This window comes from Budorcas taxicolor, chromosome 6 (genome assembly GCF_023091745.1).
Source record: "Budorcas taxicolor isolate Tak-1 chromosome 6, Takin1.1, whole genome shotgun sequence".
In the NCBI taxonomy this organism is placed as follows: domain Eukaryota; kingdom Metazoa; phylum Chordata; class Mammalia; order Artiodactyla; family Bovidae; genus Budorcas; species Budorcas taxicolor.
The window spans coordinates 99,493,858-99,509,151 of record NC_068915.1 but is presented as its reverse complement, the minus strand read 5'-3'; the positions used below and the strand labels follow the sequence as shown (position 1 = coordinate 99,509,151).

Here is a 15,294-nt window from a genome sequence, read left to right as displayed (position 1 = left end):
GAAGTTGACCATCCCTGAAAACCAAATGTTCATATAGGAAAATCTCAAAGAGAAATTTAAAAATCAGGGAATCTAAGATATAATTAGTTGCTTATTCATTCATTCTTTTGGCCAGCGCATATTAAACAGGGTCAAGCAGTACATGCACGGGCTCTGAAAATAGTGTTTCGTGAAAGATTTCAGTGCAAAAGACTAACTGCTTTTCTCTCTGAAAAACTTCCTGCATGCTGCTTGACAGTTGTTTGACAACTGACCCTGCACTTTCTCTTCTCCCTCTAGTGGTGAAGAGAAAACAGTTAATTTTTTATTTGAAACCTTGAAACTCCAGCAGATGTTTTATCTTATTCATGTAGAAATATCTCAGCTTGATCTATTAAAAGAAATCAGTAGTATAATTTAGATAACAGTCATGCTAAGCATTTTAACCAGGACCACAGTGTTTAATATTGGCAGGAAAATAATTGATTTCATCAATAATTCATGTGGACAAGCATGCCTGGTAGAACTTGTCCTCTTTGGAAACTAAAAATAAGAAAAAAGATGGCTAGTATTTTAGTGCCTGGGGTAAGAATGTGAAGCATCTTATGCAAAATAAAATGTTTATCATGAAATAACAGAATAAGGTTCAGAAGAGGTATAAGAAAGCATAACTGAGCCAAAAAATAAGATACACATACATAGAAGAAATGGGGTAAGTGCATATATCCAGTAATAACACTGTCAGTCTTGTCAGTTCAGTTCAGTCGCTCAGTCACATCCAACTTTTTGTAAACCCATGAACTGCAGCATGCCAGGCCTCCCTGTCCATCACCAACTCCCAGAGCTTACCCAAACTCATGTCCATTGAGTCGGTGATGCCATCCAACCATCTCATCCTCTGTTGTCCCCTTCTCCTCCTGGCCTCAATTTTTCCCAGCATCAGGGTCTTTTCAAATGAGTCAGCTCTTTGCATCAGGTGGCCAAAGTATTGGAGTTTCGGCTTCAGCGTCAGTCCTTCCAATGAATATTCATGACTGATTTCCTTTAGGATGGCCTGGTTGGATCTCCTTGCAGTCCAAGGGACTCTCAAGAGTCTTCTCCAACACTACAGTTCAGAAGCATCAGTTCTTCAGTCAGCCAAGTAATGTCTCTGCTTTTTAATATGCTGTCTAGGTTGGTCATAACTTTCCTTCCAAGAAGTAAGCATCTTTTAATTTCATGGCTGCAGTCACTATCTGCAGTGATTTTGGATCCCCCCAAAATAAAATCATCCAGTTTCCACTGTTTCCCCATCTATTTGCCATGAAGTGATGGGACCGGATGCCATGATCTTAGTTTTCTGAATGTTGAGCTTTAAGCCAACTTCTTCACTCTCCTTTCACTTTCATCAAGAGGCTCTTGAGTTCTTCTTCACTTTTTGCCATAAGGGTGGTGTCATCTGCATATCTGAGGTTATTGATATTTCTCCCAGCAATCTTGATTCTAGCTTGTGCTTCATCCAGCCCAGCCTTTCTCATGATGTACTCTGTATATCAGTCTTGTAGGAATCCTAATACCTAACTATCAGTTGATAAATTATATAATTGTCTCTTATTTTAGTTTTTCTGTATTTTTCAGTGAGGAAAGCTTGATATGGTATGTATTAACTTCGAGGTAACATTCTCATTATTGTGGTTACTAATTTGCCCTATAGTATAATTGTATCTGATTGCATTAGGGTGTCAGAGGTTGTAGGATGATGTTTTAGGAAGAACCAGAGAGTGTCAAGATTGAATTTCCCAAATAGATCCTTAAAGTTAGGGACCAACTTTCATGTGTCCTTTTATCTCTCACAAAATTAGCTCAGTGTCTTGACATGTTCTTAAAGTAATTTTGAATCATTTAACTATAACTGCATCCCTGGCCTTTCCCAAACAAGACATGATACTATCTAATAAAAGATATATAAATTTGCTTTTAAAAATACATGCTTTTAGGGACTTCCCTGGTGGTCTAGTGGCGAACATTCTATATTCCTAATGCAGGGGACCCAGGTTTGACTTGGTCACACATAGAACTAGATCCTGTATGCCACAACTAAGACCTGGTGCCGCCAAATAAATAAATATATTCTTTTAAAAAAGGCATAAGACCTTTACAGAGAAAAATATTATACTTCTTAAAATTTATGCTTCAAATCTAACACACACAGAACATACATACAAAAAATAGTGAAAAGGATATTGCACTCCCTGTTTTCCTATAGTGTGAAAAAATAAGTTACAGTCATATGATTTTTAATGTTATGATTATGAAGTCTTTATCTCTGAAGAAGCTCAAGAAGAGAATTATACTATACACTTGCCATTTACCTTCATGGAAGAAGGGGTTTGAACCAACTGATTTTCAGTCTGATATGCTCATGCCAGACTATTTTCAGTCTTCAGATTATTTGGGATTTTATCACAAGAGTATCTGCTTATTTCACTACATCTACAAAAGAATGTGTGAAATTATCTTTACTAGCAGTCTAGAAAAATAAAAGATCTGCATTCATCTAGACTGGCCACAGTGTGAATCAGGTCAAATACAAGGGAGGCAGTGTGCTGTTGTAGCAAAGCCTGGTTTGAATTCTGGCCCTGATGTTTATTATATAAACATTTTAATCTCACCGAGCCAAATTCATTCTCTGAAGAATGATATTATATGCTATCTCCCCTAGGTGATTTCTGTGAGAGTTAAATAAATAATAGGTAAATCACCCAGCAAAACTATTTTGAGAAATTAAACATGCTGCTTTTAGCTGTGTAACCTTGACTCAGCTCAGTTCTCTTCATCCCTTCTAGTTCCCCACCTTTAAAATGGTATACGAGATTCCCAGGTGATTTGTGCACATTTAGGAAGCACTTCCTAATCTGCAAGCTGTATCCCGTGGGTCAAATCTAGCCTGCCTTTATAAATAAAGTTTTGTTGGAACACACAAAAAGAATATAAAAATAGAATCTGTCTCTGAGGACCATCGTGAGACTTAATTAAGATGATCCGTTTAAGATTCATAACACAGCACCTGGCACATAAGACTTACTCAGAAACCAAGTGGCCTGTCTTGTACCTGGGCCTCTAGCTGCTTTTCCCTGGCTCGTCTTCCCCAGTGTCCCTGTCGTCACCACCAGGCATCTCATGGAGAAAGTGGAAATGTGAGTCGCTCAGTCACGTCCAGCTCTTTTGCAACCCCATGGATGGTAGCCCGCCAGGCTCCTCTATCCTTGGAATTCTCCAGGCAAGAATACTGGAGTGCGTTGCCATGCCCTCCTCCAGGGGATCTTCCTGATCCAGGGATCAAACTCGAGCCTTGGGCATTACAGACAGATTCTTTATTGTCCAAACAACCAGGTCTCATGGAGGGCCACATGGATTTGTTGCATGTGGTCATGGGAGGAAAGTACCTGAGAACAGTCATAAGGTACCCACACAGACCTAGAAGAAAGAAAGGGTGAAGCGGAGGGGTTCACTGCCTCCTGCTCCTGCCATCTTCAAGACCTCCCCATTCACATCAGAGTGAAAGCCATGTGACTGCAGAGCAATAAACAAGCCCCACCCCCCACCCCTATCCCCCAGCGAAGTAGAAAAGTGGGCAGGCACTGTTATAAAATACCTGGGAGAAGGGAAGCCAGTGAAGAGGAGCACTGCGATCAGGATGACAAAGCTCAAGACCCTCTTCTCTGATGGCTCGTCCCATTACAGAGACAGGCCTGCAGAGACAAGGCCTTGAGGAGTGCACTCAAGGCCTTCCTCCCCAGGCCACAGTGCTCTCGGCTGTGGGCTGCAGACGCACGTCGGCTGTCTGGCCTGTGTCCCGGAAGATTCTGCCTGGCATCCCCAGGCCTCAAAAAGGGCGCTTTGATTCTTTGAAGACAGATGTTATTGGCTGGCTTTGCATTTCCTCTGGGAAGATAGATCTGACAGCCAGAGGCCAGAGCATACCACAGTGCTTATCCTCCCTTCGTTCTGGGCTGAACTCATCCTGGTTGTCTGGTGAGCCAACCAGGCTTATCTGGAAAACCACGACAGAGAGATCATAGCAGAGTTGCTCTTGTTGTACATCTGTTAACTTCAATTTGGAAATTTTCAGTAGGGCTGGAAGAGTAGGGCAAGTAAAGCATTGAACTTTGGCATCAAAGAAACTGAGCTTTGAAACCTAGTTTTGACTTGACCAACTGACTTAACCACTCTAAGCCTCAGTTACCTCATCTCAAAAGTGGAGATGATAGTATCTACTTCAAAAGGGTATTTTGCAGAATGAGATAAGGTACATAAAACTCAGCAGTGTCTGGCACATAATTGTGTTCAGTGAATTGTTTTTAAAAAAAATGGAGAGAACTATGCATGCACTCACAAAGTCTTAAGTCCTTTCAAAGTTAGCCCGCTGTGAGCCTCAGCAAGAACATTCGAGCTTGGAGGTTAGAGCCAAGAACAGAGTTAATTCTGGGTCATGATCACTCATGACACAACTTCAGTGAGCAGACAATTAAATACCTTTTGGTGATTGTTCTCAGTTGCTCACCTGTGTTCAACTCTTTGTGGCCCATGGACTGTAGCCCGCTAAGCTCCTCTGTCCTTGGAATTTTCCAGGCAAGAATCCTGGAGTGGGTTAGCGTTTCTTCCTCCAGGGTTGGATCCTCCCTTCAGACCTGGGGATGGAACCCGTGCCTCTTATGTCTCCTGCATTGGCAGGTGGATTCTTTTCCCTAGCGCCACCTGGGAAGTCCTAGTGGTAACTGCTGCTGCTGCTGCTGTTAAGTCGCTGCAGTCGTGTCCAACTCTGTGCGACCCCATAGACAGCAGCCCACCAGGCTCCCCCGTCCCTGGGATTCTTCAGGCAAGAACACTGGAGTGGGTTGCCATTTCCTTCTCCAGTGCATGAAAGTGAAAAGTGAAAGTGAAGTTGCTCAGTCATGTCTGGCTCTTAGCGACCCCATGGACCGCAGCCTACCAGGCTCCTCCATCCCTGAGATTCTCCTGAGCCAGCCTTAAATCCTTATAGAATACTGTTTAATGAATTAAAAATAAATATTGTTGACAGATCTAGCTACTTCTCTTTGTACTATGTTCCCTGTTTTACAGACTCCAAAACTTTCTCTTGTTAATTAAGGCTATATAAACCCTACTCACTCTTTCTCATTAGCCACATTGAGTTGATTATAATCCTGAATAAGTATTGCTGACTTCAGGGGTATTAAAATCCTGCTGTGAATGGCCTCTAATCTAATTAAAAGATAGTCCTCATAGACTCATCAATCTTCGGCTTATCACTTCAGTGTCTTTACTTTCCCTTCCCTTGGCAAGGGTCGGGTCTTCGAGGCCTCTCAGCCTGAAGAATGGGCTGGCCTTGGCCCCAGCTCTCCTGCTGTCTGTTCAGCTGCACAGGAAAATGGATTAAGATTAAAAACAACATGACATGACCTTCGCTTTTTCCCAGATTGCTCTCTTGCCAAACCAAACTCCTAAGCACTAATATTCTTTTAACTGTTACTTGGCCCATATTTTATTATTTTAAAACTGGATAAATGTGTTTTACCACAAAAACAGAGAAACATTTGTTAAAACTTTGGTTGGTTTTTGAATCCTTAGAATATATCTTTGATCTGAATATAGAATTCCGATTTTAACTACTTTTTTAAAAAACCTTTATTAGGATCGCTTTGAAAATCAGAATAGAAAGAAACGGGTTTTTTCCCCAATAGAGCATATTTTTATTTTAATACATAAAGTATTATGTATTATTTTAATACATAAAGCAAAACAGTGTTCTGTAGCCCACTTTCATGTCATGGTTATAAACAAAGTCCCGGACCAGTCTGTGCGAGAAGAAATAGATTGTTTAATTTCATTGGCAAAGCATCACGCCTCTGCTTATAACTATAAATCCAGATCTCTTTTTAAGAAACAACTTCATGTTGGTTTAGTGAATGGTTCAATATCTACCTCCTGTCCAAAGCCAGCTAACAGGACTGACATTTGAGAGAATAACAAAAGGATCTCTCCTACCTTTCATCCCTGTGTTCCCAGTGCTTTGCCACCTCTCAGGTTAGAGACCTCAGAGTTATGCACCTGGATTGTATCACCCTAATTACCTAGAGAAATACCATCGGAGAACTCTAGTTTAACTTTATGCCCTAAGCTTTTATTCACAATAATTTTAAAAACCATCTTTGTACTATATAAAACCATTATCAAAGGTATTACCTATTGAGTTGTTCATTGTCCGCTTTATAAAAAAAAACCACAGAGAACATTCTTTTCAGAACCATCTAGGAAAACATCCTTGCTGGCTCACTAGTGTGGTTTTTTTTTTTTCCTTTAATATTTTATAGATAATAAAAAGCTTTGTAAACCTTTTTTTCTCCTCCTTCTTGACCCTAGGAAGCTCCAAACAAAATTGTGTGCTTAATTAATTTTTGATACACATACTCCTGTCCCCATTGACTTTACCTTCTTAGTTACTAGATTCCTGAGCTTTTTTGTTTGTTTACATGGCCTTATGATTTGTTTTACCTGTATATCATTAAAAACTGCCTGATTTCTTTTGAAAGTGAGATTATAATAATAAATACGAAAATTTTATTAAATACTCAAAATGTTGAGAATACTGTTTTTGGAGGAATGGATTCAGAAGACAATATGCCTGTTCAATTTTTTTTTTTTTAATCTATGATCAGAAAAATAAGAGTATACACATACATACCATCCCTCATGACATATTTTATTACTTACCAGTAGGGGCTTTTTTTTAATATGACTATGGTAATGTTACTGTGGTTGAGCCTTACCTTCATTGAATTGGTTCTGTTTCTAATTCTAAAATTTATTACTTAGGCTTCCCCTGAGAGATCGACAAGAACTCAGCAAAAAGAATTTCAGACTTACATTTTGGATAGTGTGATGGATCATTTGCTTGCAGCTGATGTTTTACTGGGTAATATTATGTTATCTTCACTTTGTTAAAAAATACTGGTAATCACTTCCCTTCTTTATTTAAACTCCAAGTATACCACTGTTTTAACTTCATCTTTTTCCTTCTTTCCTGTGCATTTTCGCATCGTATTGGTATTTTCCTTTGAACCTGGCCTTAATGATCAGCAACGGGGACTACTTAAGCTGCTTGTGCACTTTCGTACATTCAGAGGTGGCAGGAAGGGGACAAGCAAAGAGAAAAAAGTGTGTTTAAAACCATATTATGCGAACAGGCTCTATTTTTATAAATTAGCTAATACTTCTAAAAATAAACTTATTGTAGTATAGTTACAAACAAGCAAATTATAAATGTAGCACTCTGTGAATGACCACCCAGACAGCATGCCTCTGTAAGAGCAATTGATAGAAAAGCGCTACCAGCACCCGCAGAAACTCCCCTCTTCCTTGACCCAGTTACTAGTCTCTGAGTCACTGCCTCAGCTTCTAAAATAGCAGATTCATTTCACCTGTCCTTGAACCTTATCCACACAGGATCACACAACATGTATTCTCTTTAGTCCAGCTTTTTACACTCAATTCTGTGTTCATGAGATTTATCCACATAGTTGCATGTGGCAGGAGTCCATTCATTTCTGTGTAATGTCCTTTTATATGAATATATAAATTTATCCAATTTGTTGTTGATGGACATTCAGTAGTTTCTAGCTGGAGATAATTAGAAATAAAACTGCTGTCAATGTTCTTATAGGGGTCACGTGTCTGTATAATATTTAATATATATCTGTTGAGTATATACCTCGGGTGGAATTATTGGGTCATGGGTATCTATGTTATTCTTTGAAATGGTTTTTAGGACATAAATTCAAAGCACATTAAAATGTGTTTCTGTCTCTATCTAGTTAAAACTATAAAACACAGTGGAACTAACATAAAACTGATAAAATTGAAAGGAGAAGGAAAAGTAATGATTTAGCATATTTGCTACTTGAATTTCTGGTGATTATATGAATCATAGAACCTCCATGCTATTACATTATCATTATTTTATAAAGTAAATTTGCCAAGAAAATCTTTAATTTTGTCATAACATGCAACTCTCAAAGCATAGTGTCAAGTCAAACTTTTGTATTTGTTTTTATCTCTTGGGAATCTTTGTATAGTATCAGTTTTACTACATAAAGACACACAATGAAAAGTTTTGCATCATGTAGTAATTTAGAGTTAGGCAGGAATAATTGCAATCAGTAAAAACTCCAAATTTCTAGAAAGGAGGGGCTTAAAGAGGTCATTCTCCATTGGAGGCGGAGCCAGAAGGATTAGCCTTGAGGCAGTATGTACACAGCAGGCACACTCAAGACCCTGGGGCAACTATGGAAGTGAAACAGTGCTGATAAGGATCATGGAGGGGGCAAAAGGTACCCCTTGGCACCACCACCACTGATTATTCCTAATTCCTCTGGACCTCTCTTCTGCCAAAATTACTTCGTTGTGCTTAAAGATATACTCAAAAAGAGACAGTTTAATGGTTTCCATTATCCTTTATTAGTTACACAGTATCAATTTACAGCTAATAAACTGATAATTTTTCTCTCAAAGGGGGACCATCTGTCACTGAGTTTAAGTTGAAGAACTGTTTTCTTATCACAGACTGTCATAAGATAGAAAGTTCACAGTCTGTATCCATAACATTTTTATCCTGCAGAAAGTATCTCTTTCAACATTTATCATGACTTCTGGCCATGAACATCATTTTGCTTCAAGTGGTCCATAAGAGTTACGAGTCTTATTTCTGATTATAGTAGGTGTACTCATTTTTCCTTCGCCTGACTTGTTTAAGGGTCTGGTCGATATCCATTTTCTTAGACTTTTTTTTTTTTTTTTCCTGTTGGAATTTAGGAGAAGATGCATCTCTTCCTATCACCAGTGGAGGAAGCTACCAGGTATTGGTGAACAATGTGTTTTATTTCACACAACGTGTGGTGGACAAGCTTTGGCAAGGCATGTTCAACAAAGAATCTAAACTTCTTATAGATTTTATAATTCAACTAATTGCACAGGTAATCCATTGTCATATTAGCTGTTGAGTACATGTTTTCCTATTGCGAATCTTTTCCTCGGGTGTCAAAATTGTTGGAAATAATTGTAACTAATAAGATAATGAATGTTGGCGTTTACTGTGAAGCTCAGCTTATTAAAAGTGAATAAAACCTTTGCATCATAACCGTTTCCCCGTTACCTCCTGGCCTGGCATCCTCTTTCTCTCCAGCTGTGGGCTTCCCACTGTCTTCCCCACTGACATCACTCTTTCCTACACTCATAGCTAGATAACTTCCCTTTGGTTTAAAGACCTTATGTTAACAGGATTTGATAGATTTTCATAGTATGATGAAAGGTTTACAGAGCATGAGGATTTGCTGTTAAAGGAGTATTCTCTTCTTGCAGTTGAATCTTCACAAAGTCCATAGGAGCCCTGTTTCTTTGAAAATGTCATTTTACTGCCTGTCTGGGGTACCTTTGCCTGGTTTGGCACAAGCGACAAATCTCATTCAACACACGATGTAGCAAGTAGGAAAGACCCTTGCCATGTGTTGTTAGCACGTGGTGCAGAGGTTCTTTCATGTCACCCAAGAATTTAAGAATAAACTTGTATGTAAGCCAGAGAAAAGTTCTCAAGTAAGATGAAAGTATAACGCCAGACAGAGTTTTACTAATGTTTCAGGTAATTTGTGTGTGTAATTTTGTAGATGCGGATCACCCCGACAGAACTTGTGGGAAGGACACGCTATCTGGCTGGCACCTCCTCGTGTTCTCAGGGAGGCTGCTTCACTCCCAGGAGGGCTGGCAGCTCTCCTCACCAGGAGGTTTATTTACACATAGCACTCATCTCCTGACATCACATTTATGTGTCTCTTGGGCTCAGAACCTAATAATAGCAAGTGGTTTGTATTTTTTGTTAATAACTCGGCACCCCAGTACTTAGCATGGCATCTGGTACACAGTAAACCTAATAAATGTTCATGTGTGAATGATAAGCAGGGTTTGGGGTTTGTTTTTGTTTTTTTCCATTTTGCTAAGTAAAGTATCTCTCATTTATCTAGTCAAAGAGGAGATCCCAGGGGTTGTCACTGGATGCGGTCTATCACTGCCTCAACAGGACCATCCTGTACCAGTTCTCCCGGGCGCACAAAACCGTCCCGCAGCAAGTAGCCCTGCTTGACTCTCTCAGGGTCCTGACTGTCAACAGGAACTTGATCCTGGGCCCTGGAAACCACGACCAAGAATTCATCAGCTGTCTGGCTCACTGCCTCATTAACCTGCATGTTGGGAGGTAACTTTTAGGTTCAGTTTAAACTGGTCTTTATTTTATTAATACTTTTTTGATGATAGCATTTCTTTTTTCTGTAATCTCAGTTTTACTTAAAATTTCATGAGAAGGTAAAAGACAAGTACTGAATTTTTGCAATGAGATAATGATTTTTCTTTTGCTTTAATTTCATATCTTTTCTTTTAGTTCATCACGTGCCATATATACTTTTAAAAAGATTGTTTACTTTTAAAGTAAGTTAGATTCCCGCTTTCAGAGGTGAAGAGGAGTAAAAGGATAGGAATGCAGTAAATAAATGCAATATGGGTAAAATTAGTATTTTTCCATTGAATGTTTTGACGGATATCTCTTTGGTGTCTTCTGGGGGCCAGGCATTGAGTTAGGGACTGGGAAGAAATATGAGTAAGTCAGGTCCTGTGGCAGGTCTTGGAGCTCGCAGTCTAGGAGGGCGGACCAGTGAGTGAGCACAGCCAGTCGGATGTGCTAAGTGCTCTGCTAGAAGCGCGGTGCTCAGCGAGAAAGCATGTGACAGGTGGCCTCTGCCCGGGAGAGAGGAGGAAGTTAGCCGTCCCAAGAAAATGAGGAAAAGTGATATCAGAACAAAGTGTTCACCTGTGTGGTTTCCCAGAGGGCAAAAAGAAAACGATGCATAGGAGACTGCACGTATTCCCACTGCTGCTGGAGCACAGAGTGGTGACATAGAGATGGGAGAGAGAGCACAGACATATGAGGAAAATGCTCATAAATGAACTTTTTGTAATTTTTAGGTAAAAAATGTTAATAGTCATCAAAAAGCCTCTGAAGTAGTATGCTCATCTTAATGCTGTAATTTAATTTAATTACATTTAGTCAAGTGGATTTGTGATATCACTCCTTAAAAATGACATTTCCATGATAAATTAGAAGTTCTGTTTTGTGAATCTGCCCAATGTCTGTCTGCCATTAATGGAACTTTGTGACAGAGCCAGCATTCACTTGTGTCTGCAGAGTAATAGTCATTACAGTTTGCAGCTACAATAATTTCCTTCATAGAACTTAAACTGCCTGGAATTTTCTAGCAATGTGGATGGATTTGGACTGGAAGCAGAAGCCCGCATGACTACATGGCATATTATGATCCCCTCGGACATTGAACCAGATGGTGGTTACAGCCAAGATATTAGTGAAGGTAATTATCTCAATTTCCCCCCCACACCTTTATCTCCACTCATTTCTGATTTTTAACAGCTTATTAACCAGAAATGTATTAATACATCTTTTGTTACCCAAACATTATTGACCAGAGATGTTTCAGTATTCACTTACATAACAAATCACTGGCCACAGGCATTAGTTTCTGCAGAAATCCCCCCGGTCGATAACATGTTAGGATATAGCCAAAAAAACTAACTTTCAGAAACTGCCAACGTTGACAATCTGTCTCCCCGTAGGGCACACCTGAGCATATACCAATACACCCACCAACATACACTGACATGCTGGCTGTATATCTCCTTATGCTAGGATGGGTAAACCACTAACCACTGATAATGCTTGCCCTCCACATTTCATAGTAACACTGGAAAACTTGGTGGTACATTTGCACAAGTAGTAGCACAAACATTAAATTGGTGTTTATCATTAAGAGAGCCAGCTATTGGTAGTATTCAGCCAGTCACAGTAGAGGCAAATATTGCTTGAGACAAGTTGTCAGCACTGCCATTTTTATTCTTTCTTCCTCTCTTTTTTAATCTAGTTCTCCCACTGATTTTGTTAAGTTCCATGCACTGAAGTCTTCGAGTGGATTGATTTCTAATTTCCAACAATGTTCAGTTGAAAAGATTAGATAATTACAGGAGTGTTTGTCTCTCCAGCAATGTAGTGTGGTAGTTCTACATATGATTTTATCCTTTGTCCAGTTCTTATTCTGTCATTCATTTAAGCATTAATTTGTTCTGTTATTTCACTAAAATTTCTTGAATTCCAGTGATTGTTTCCTCCCAAGGAACTAACTCTAGAAAACTGGTTCCCAAAGTGAAGGGCTCAAACTAGAAACATTGGCATCATTTGGGAACTTGTTGGAAAAGCAGATTCTCTGGTCTGACTCAGATCTGCTGAGTACGCAGTACTCAGATACTCTGGAAGGTGGAGACCAGCGATCTGTTTTAACAAACTCCCAAGTGATCCTGCTGCTTGCCAAATATTGACTGATCTAGAGCAGTAGTCCAAAGTAAGATGGAATTTAGTAGTAAAAACTCTAAAAATGTTTATTATTTCTTTCCTTTTGCAAACTATTCAAGAACAGCTACCTTATTAGTGAGTGTACTTAAATATTGAATTGTCCAAAAAGTGTGTTCAGGTTTTCCATAGGATCGTATGGAAAAACCCAAAGGAAAGTTTTAGCCAACCCAATTTAAATCTAAAATTTACTTTTAAGTGAGGAGAATACTCTTCCCTTTCAATAAGCTAGATAATAAAATGTATATGTAATTTCCAGTTTTATAAATTAAAATGCACTCTTTTTTCTTGAATAGAAAGTTACTTTAAATTTTCCAAGTAGCCAACCATGTTTTTGGTTATCTGAATAATCATTCTCATTCTTTCTTCTGTTTTTAACTGAGCTGGCTATAATGTAAAGCTTTTTTTTTTTTTTTTTTTTGGATGATTAATTGCTGTACATCTAAGTTGAAATTCTTAGATGTAAAACAATTTAAAAAATACTAACTACCTTTGTATTATTTTTGATCAGTTGCTGTTTTTCATTTCCTAGGGCGTCAGCTTCTCATAAAAGCTGTCAACAGAGTTTGGACGGAATTAATTCATAGTAAGAAACAAGTCTTGGAGGAGCTTTTCAAAGTCACTCTACCTGTGAATGAAAGAGGCCATGTGGACATAGCTATAGCAAGGCCGCTCATCGAAGAAGCTAGTTTGAAGTGCTGGCAGAATCATCTGGGTAAGAATGTTTACAGATACCATGTGGCCAAGAGACTTACACATGACTATCCTATATGGGTGCCCTTTAGATATGAAATTAAAACTTTCCCCAAAGAATATTATGATGGCAGTAGAAATGAAAATCAATACAGGATAGCCCATTCTAGAATGATTATATTGTATTGGGCTTCCCTTGTGGCTCAGCTGGTAAAGAATCCACCTGCAATGCGGGAGAACTGGGTTTGATCCCTGAGTTAGGAAGATCCCCTGGAGAAGGGAAAGGCTATCCACTCCAGTATTCTGGCCTGGAGAATTCCATGGACTGTACGGTCCATGGGGTTGCAGAGTTGGACACTACTGAGCACTTTCACAATGATTATGCTGAAATTAAGCTTTTCTTCTTAGATTTTTTTTTTTAATCTGAGATGTGTTATACATCAAGGTATCTATGAGCTTGGTAGATAATATATTGCTCACAACTTCAGTATGGTCACCATCTTGGCTACGACTCCATACCCCTTATCTGTAATTCTAAAGTGCCAAAACCCTAAAAATCCAAAATGTTATTATTGATTTGATGCCAGAACTCACTTGGTGGCAAAACCTAACCTATCTTTGTTTATCCTACTAGGCATGAATATTCATACATTTTGTTGCAGAAATATTAAATATTATTTTATTCATTATGGTTTATTACTCTAGATCCTCAGATGGTATTGTATAACATATAGTATACATACCGTATCACCTTTTAAAATCCCAAACTTTTTAAATTCCAAAGTATACACAACACCATAGACTTTAGGTAGGGCATTGTGAATTGTTATTAACATAGAAATTGATGACAGGTAAAATAAATTTGCATAGCATTGCAGAGCTATGAGGTTTCACCCAAATGTGAGTCCAGCCAGTACAATAATTACTAAGCAGCTATCCTTACACAAGAGAAGTAGATGTCGTATCTAAGACAGCATTTACAGATGCTTTTGATAACTACAGAAATGTGCTTTGTAACTATGATGAGAAACTATTAAAAGTAAGGCAAGTAAATACGTGGAGAAACTGTAAAATACTCTTAATTTTAATTCTGTAGCCCATGAAAAGAAGTGCATAAGTCGAGGAGAAGCTTTAGTGCCCACCACACAATCCAAATTGTCCCGTGTCAGCAGTGGCTTTGGTCTTTCCAAGTTAACAGGATCAAGAAGGAATCGAAAGGAAAGTGGGCTTCATAAACACAGCCTTTCCACCCAGGTACATCGTTTAGTTTTATTAATGATATTAGAACTTTGTATTTCAAGGTTTAGTTACAGTGTTTTATATAATACACTTAACACATACAAGCATATGATTTGAATCGACTCTCAGTATTTTTGCTTTCGGACAGATAACTCTGGTTATAGGGTCTTCTCCCATTTTATTATGATATAGTTGCACTATGAATGTTGTGTATTTGATCCATGTCATGAATGAATATGAGATGAGATTCAGATATTGATATATGATCAGACTATAGTTTTTTCCCAATTTTTTCAAGCATTCAATAGTTCTGTTATAAATAGTTATATAAATTTTAAATCAATAACAAAATGACTTTTTAAATAATTTTATTAGACACACCAATTTTTTATTTTTTTTTAACTCCTCCACCCCCAGCATTAATTTCTTCCTCATCATACTCTCTTTGCCATCTCAGAATCTCAGTGGCAGCCGTGAAAAGCATCTGGGAGAAACCATGTGTATGAGTCATTCCATGTGTCAGGTCGGGCTCCCTAGCACGCGCCTTCTGAGAGAGAGTTTAGTGTGCAGGCTGCTTATTAGGGGTGCCCTTGATATTTGTGGTAGGAAGAAAAACAAAGCAGGACTGGTTAGGGGAAATGTCAGGGTACAGTGCAGGTCTGGTGACAGACCAGGTAGCCCCAAGTGGAGCCTTGGTACCAAAATGACCTGGCGGAGTTAACTTGTACTGAGCTGAAATGGCTCAGCCCGCTTGCCCCTAAGTCAGGCAGTGATTGTGGGGTACACCGCAGCTCTCTGCAGCTGAGATGATCCCTGAAGTATGGACAGCACACCCAGAAGCTGTGGCAGTGAGCCGTTCCTTGAAGGGGCAGTATGGGTTGGGGTGT

The 15,294-nt window shown here is 38.9% G+C and overlaps 1 protein-coding gene across 1 annotated transcript in view; it reads left to right on the top strand.

Moving 5' to 3' along the window:
- WDFY3 (WD repeat and FYVE domain containing 3) overlaps positions 1-15,294 on the top strand; it is a 248,274-nt gene that overhangs the window by 171,901 nt on the left and 61,079 nt on the right. Inside the window, exons 36-41 of the mRNA XM_052641586.1 lie at positions 6,835-6,934; positions 8,830-8,990; positions 10,032-10,261; positions 11,317-11,426; positions 13,008-13,190; positions 14,265-14,422. Of these exons, the coding sequence (XP_052497546.1) occupies positions 6,835-6,934; positions 8,830-8,990; positions 10,032-10,261; positions 11,317-11,426; positions 13,008-13,190; positions 14,265-14,422 (942 nt within the window). The remainder of the gene's footprint in view (positions 1-6,834; positions 6,935-8,829; positions 8,991-10,031; positions 10,262-11,316; positions 11,427-13,007; positions 13,191-14,264; positions 14,423-15,294) is intronic.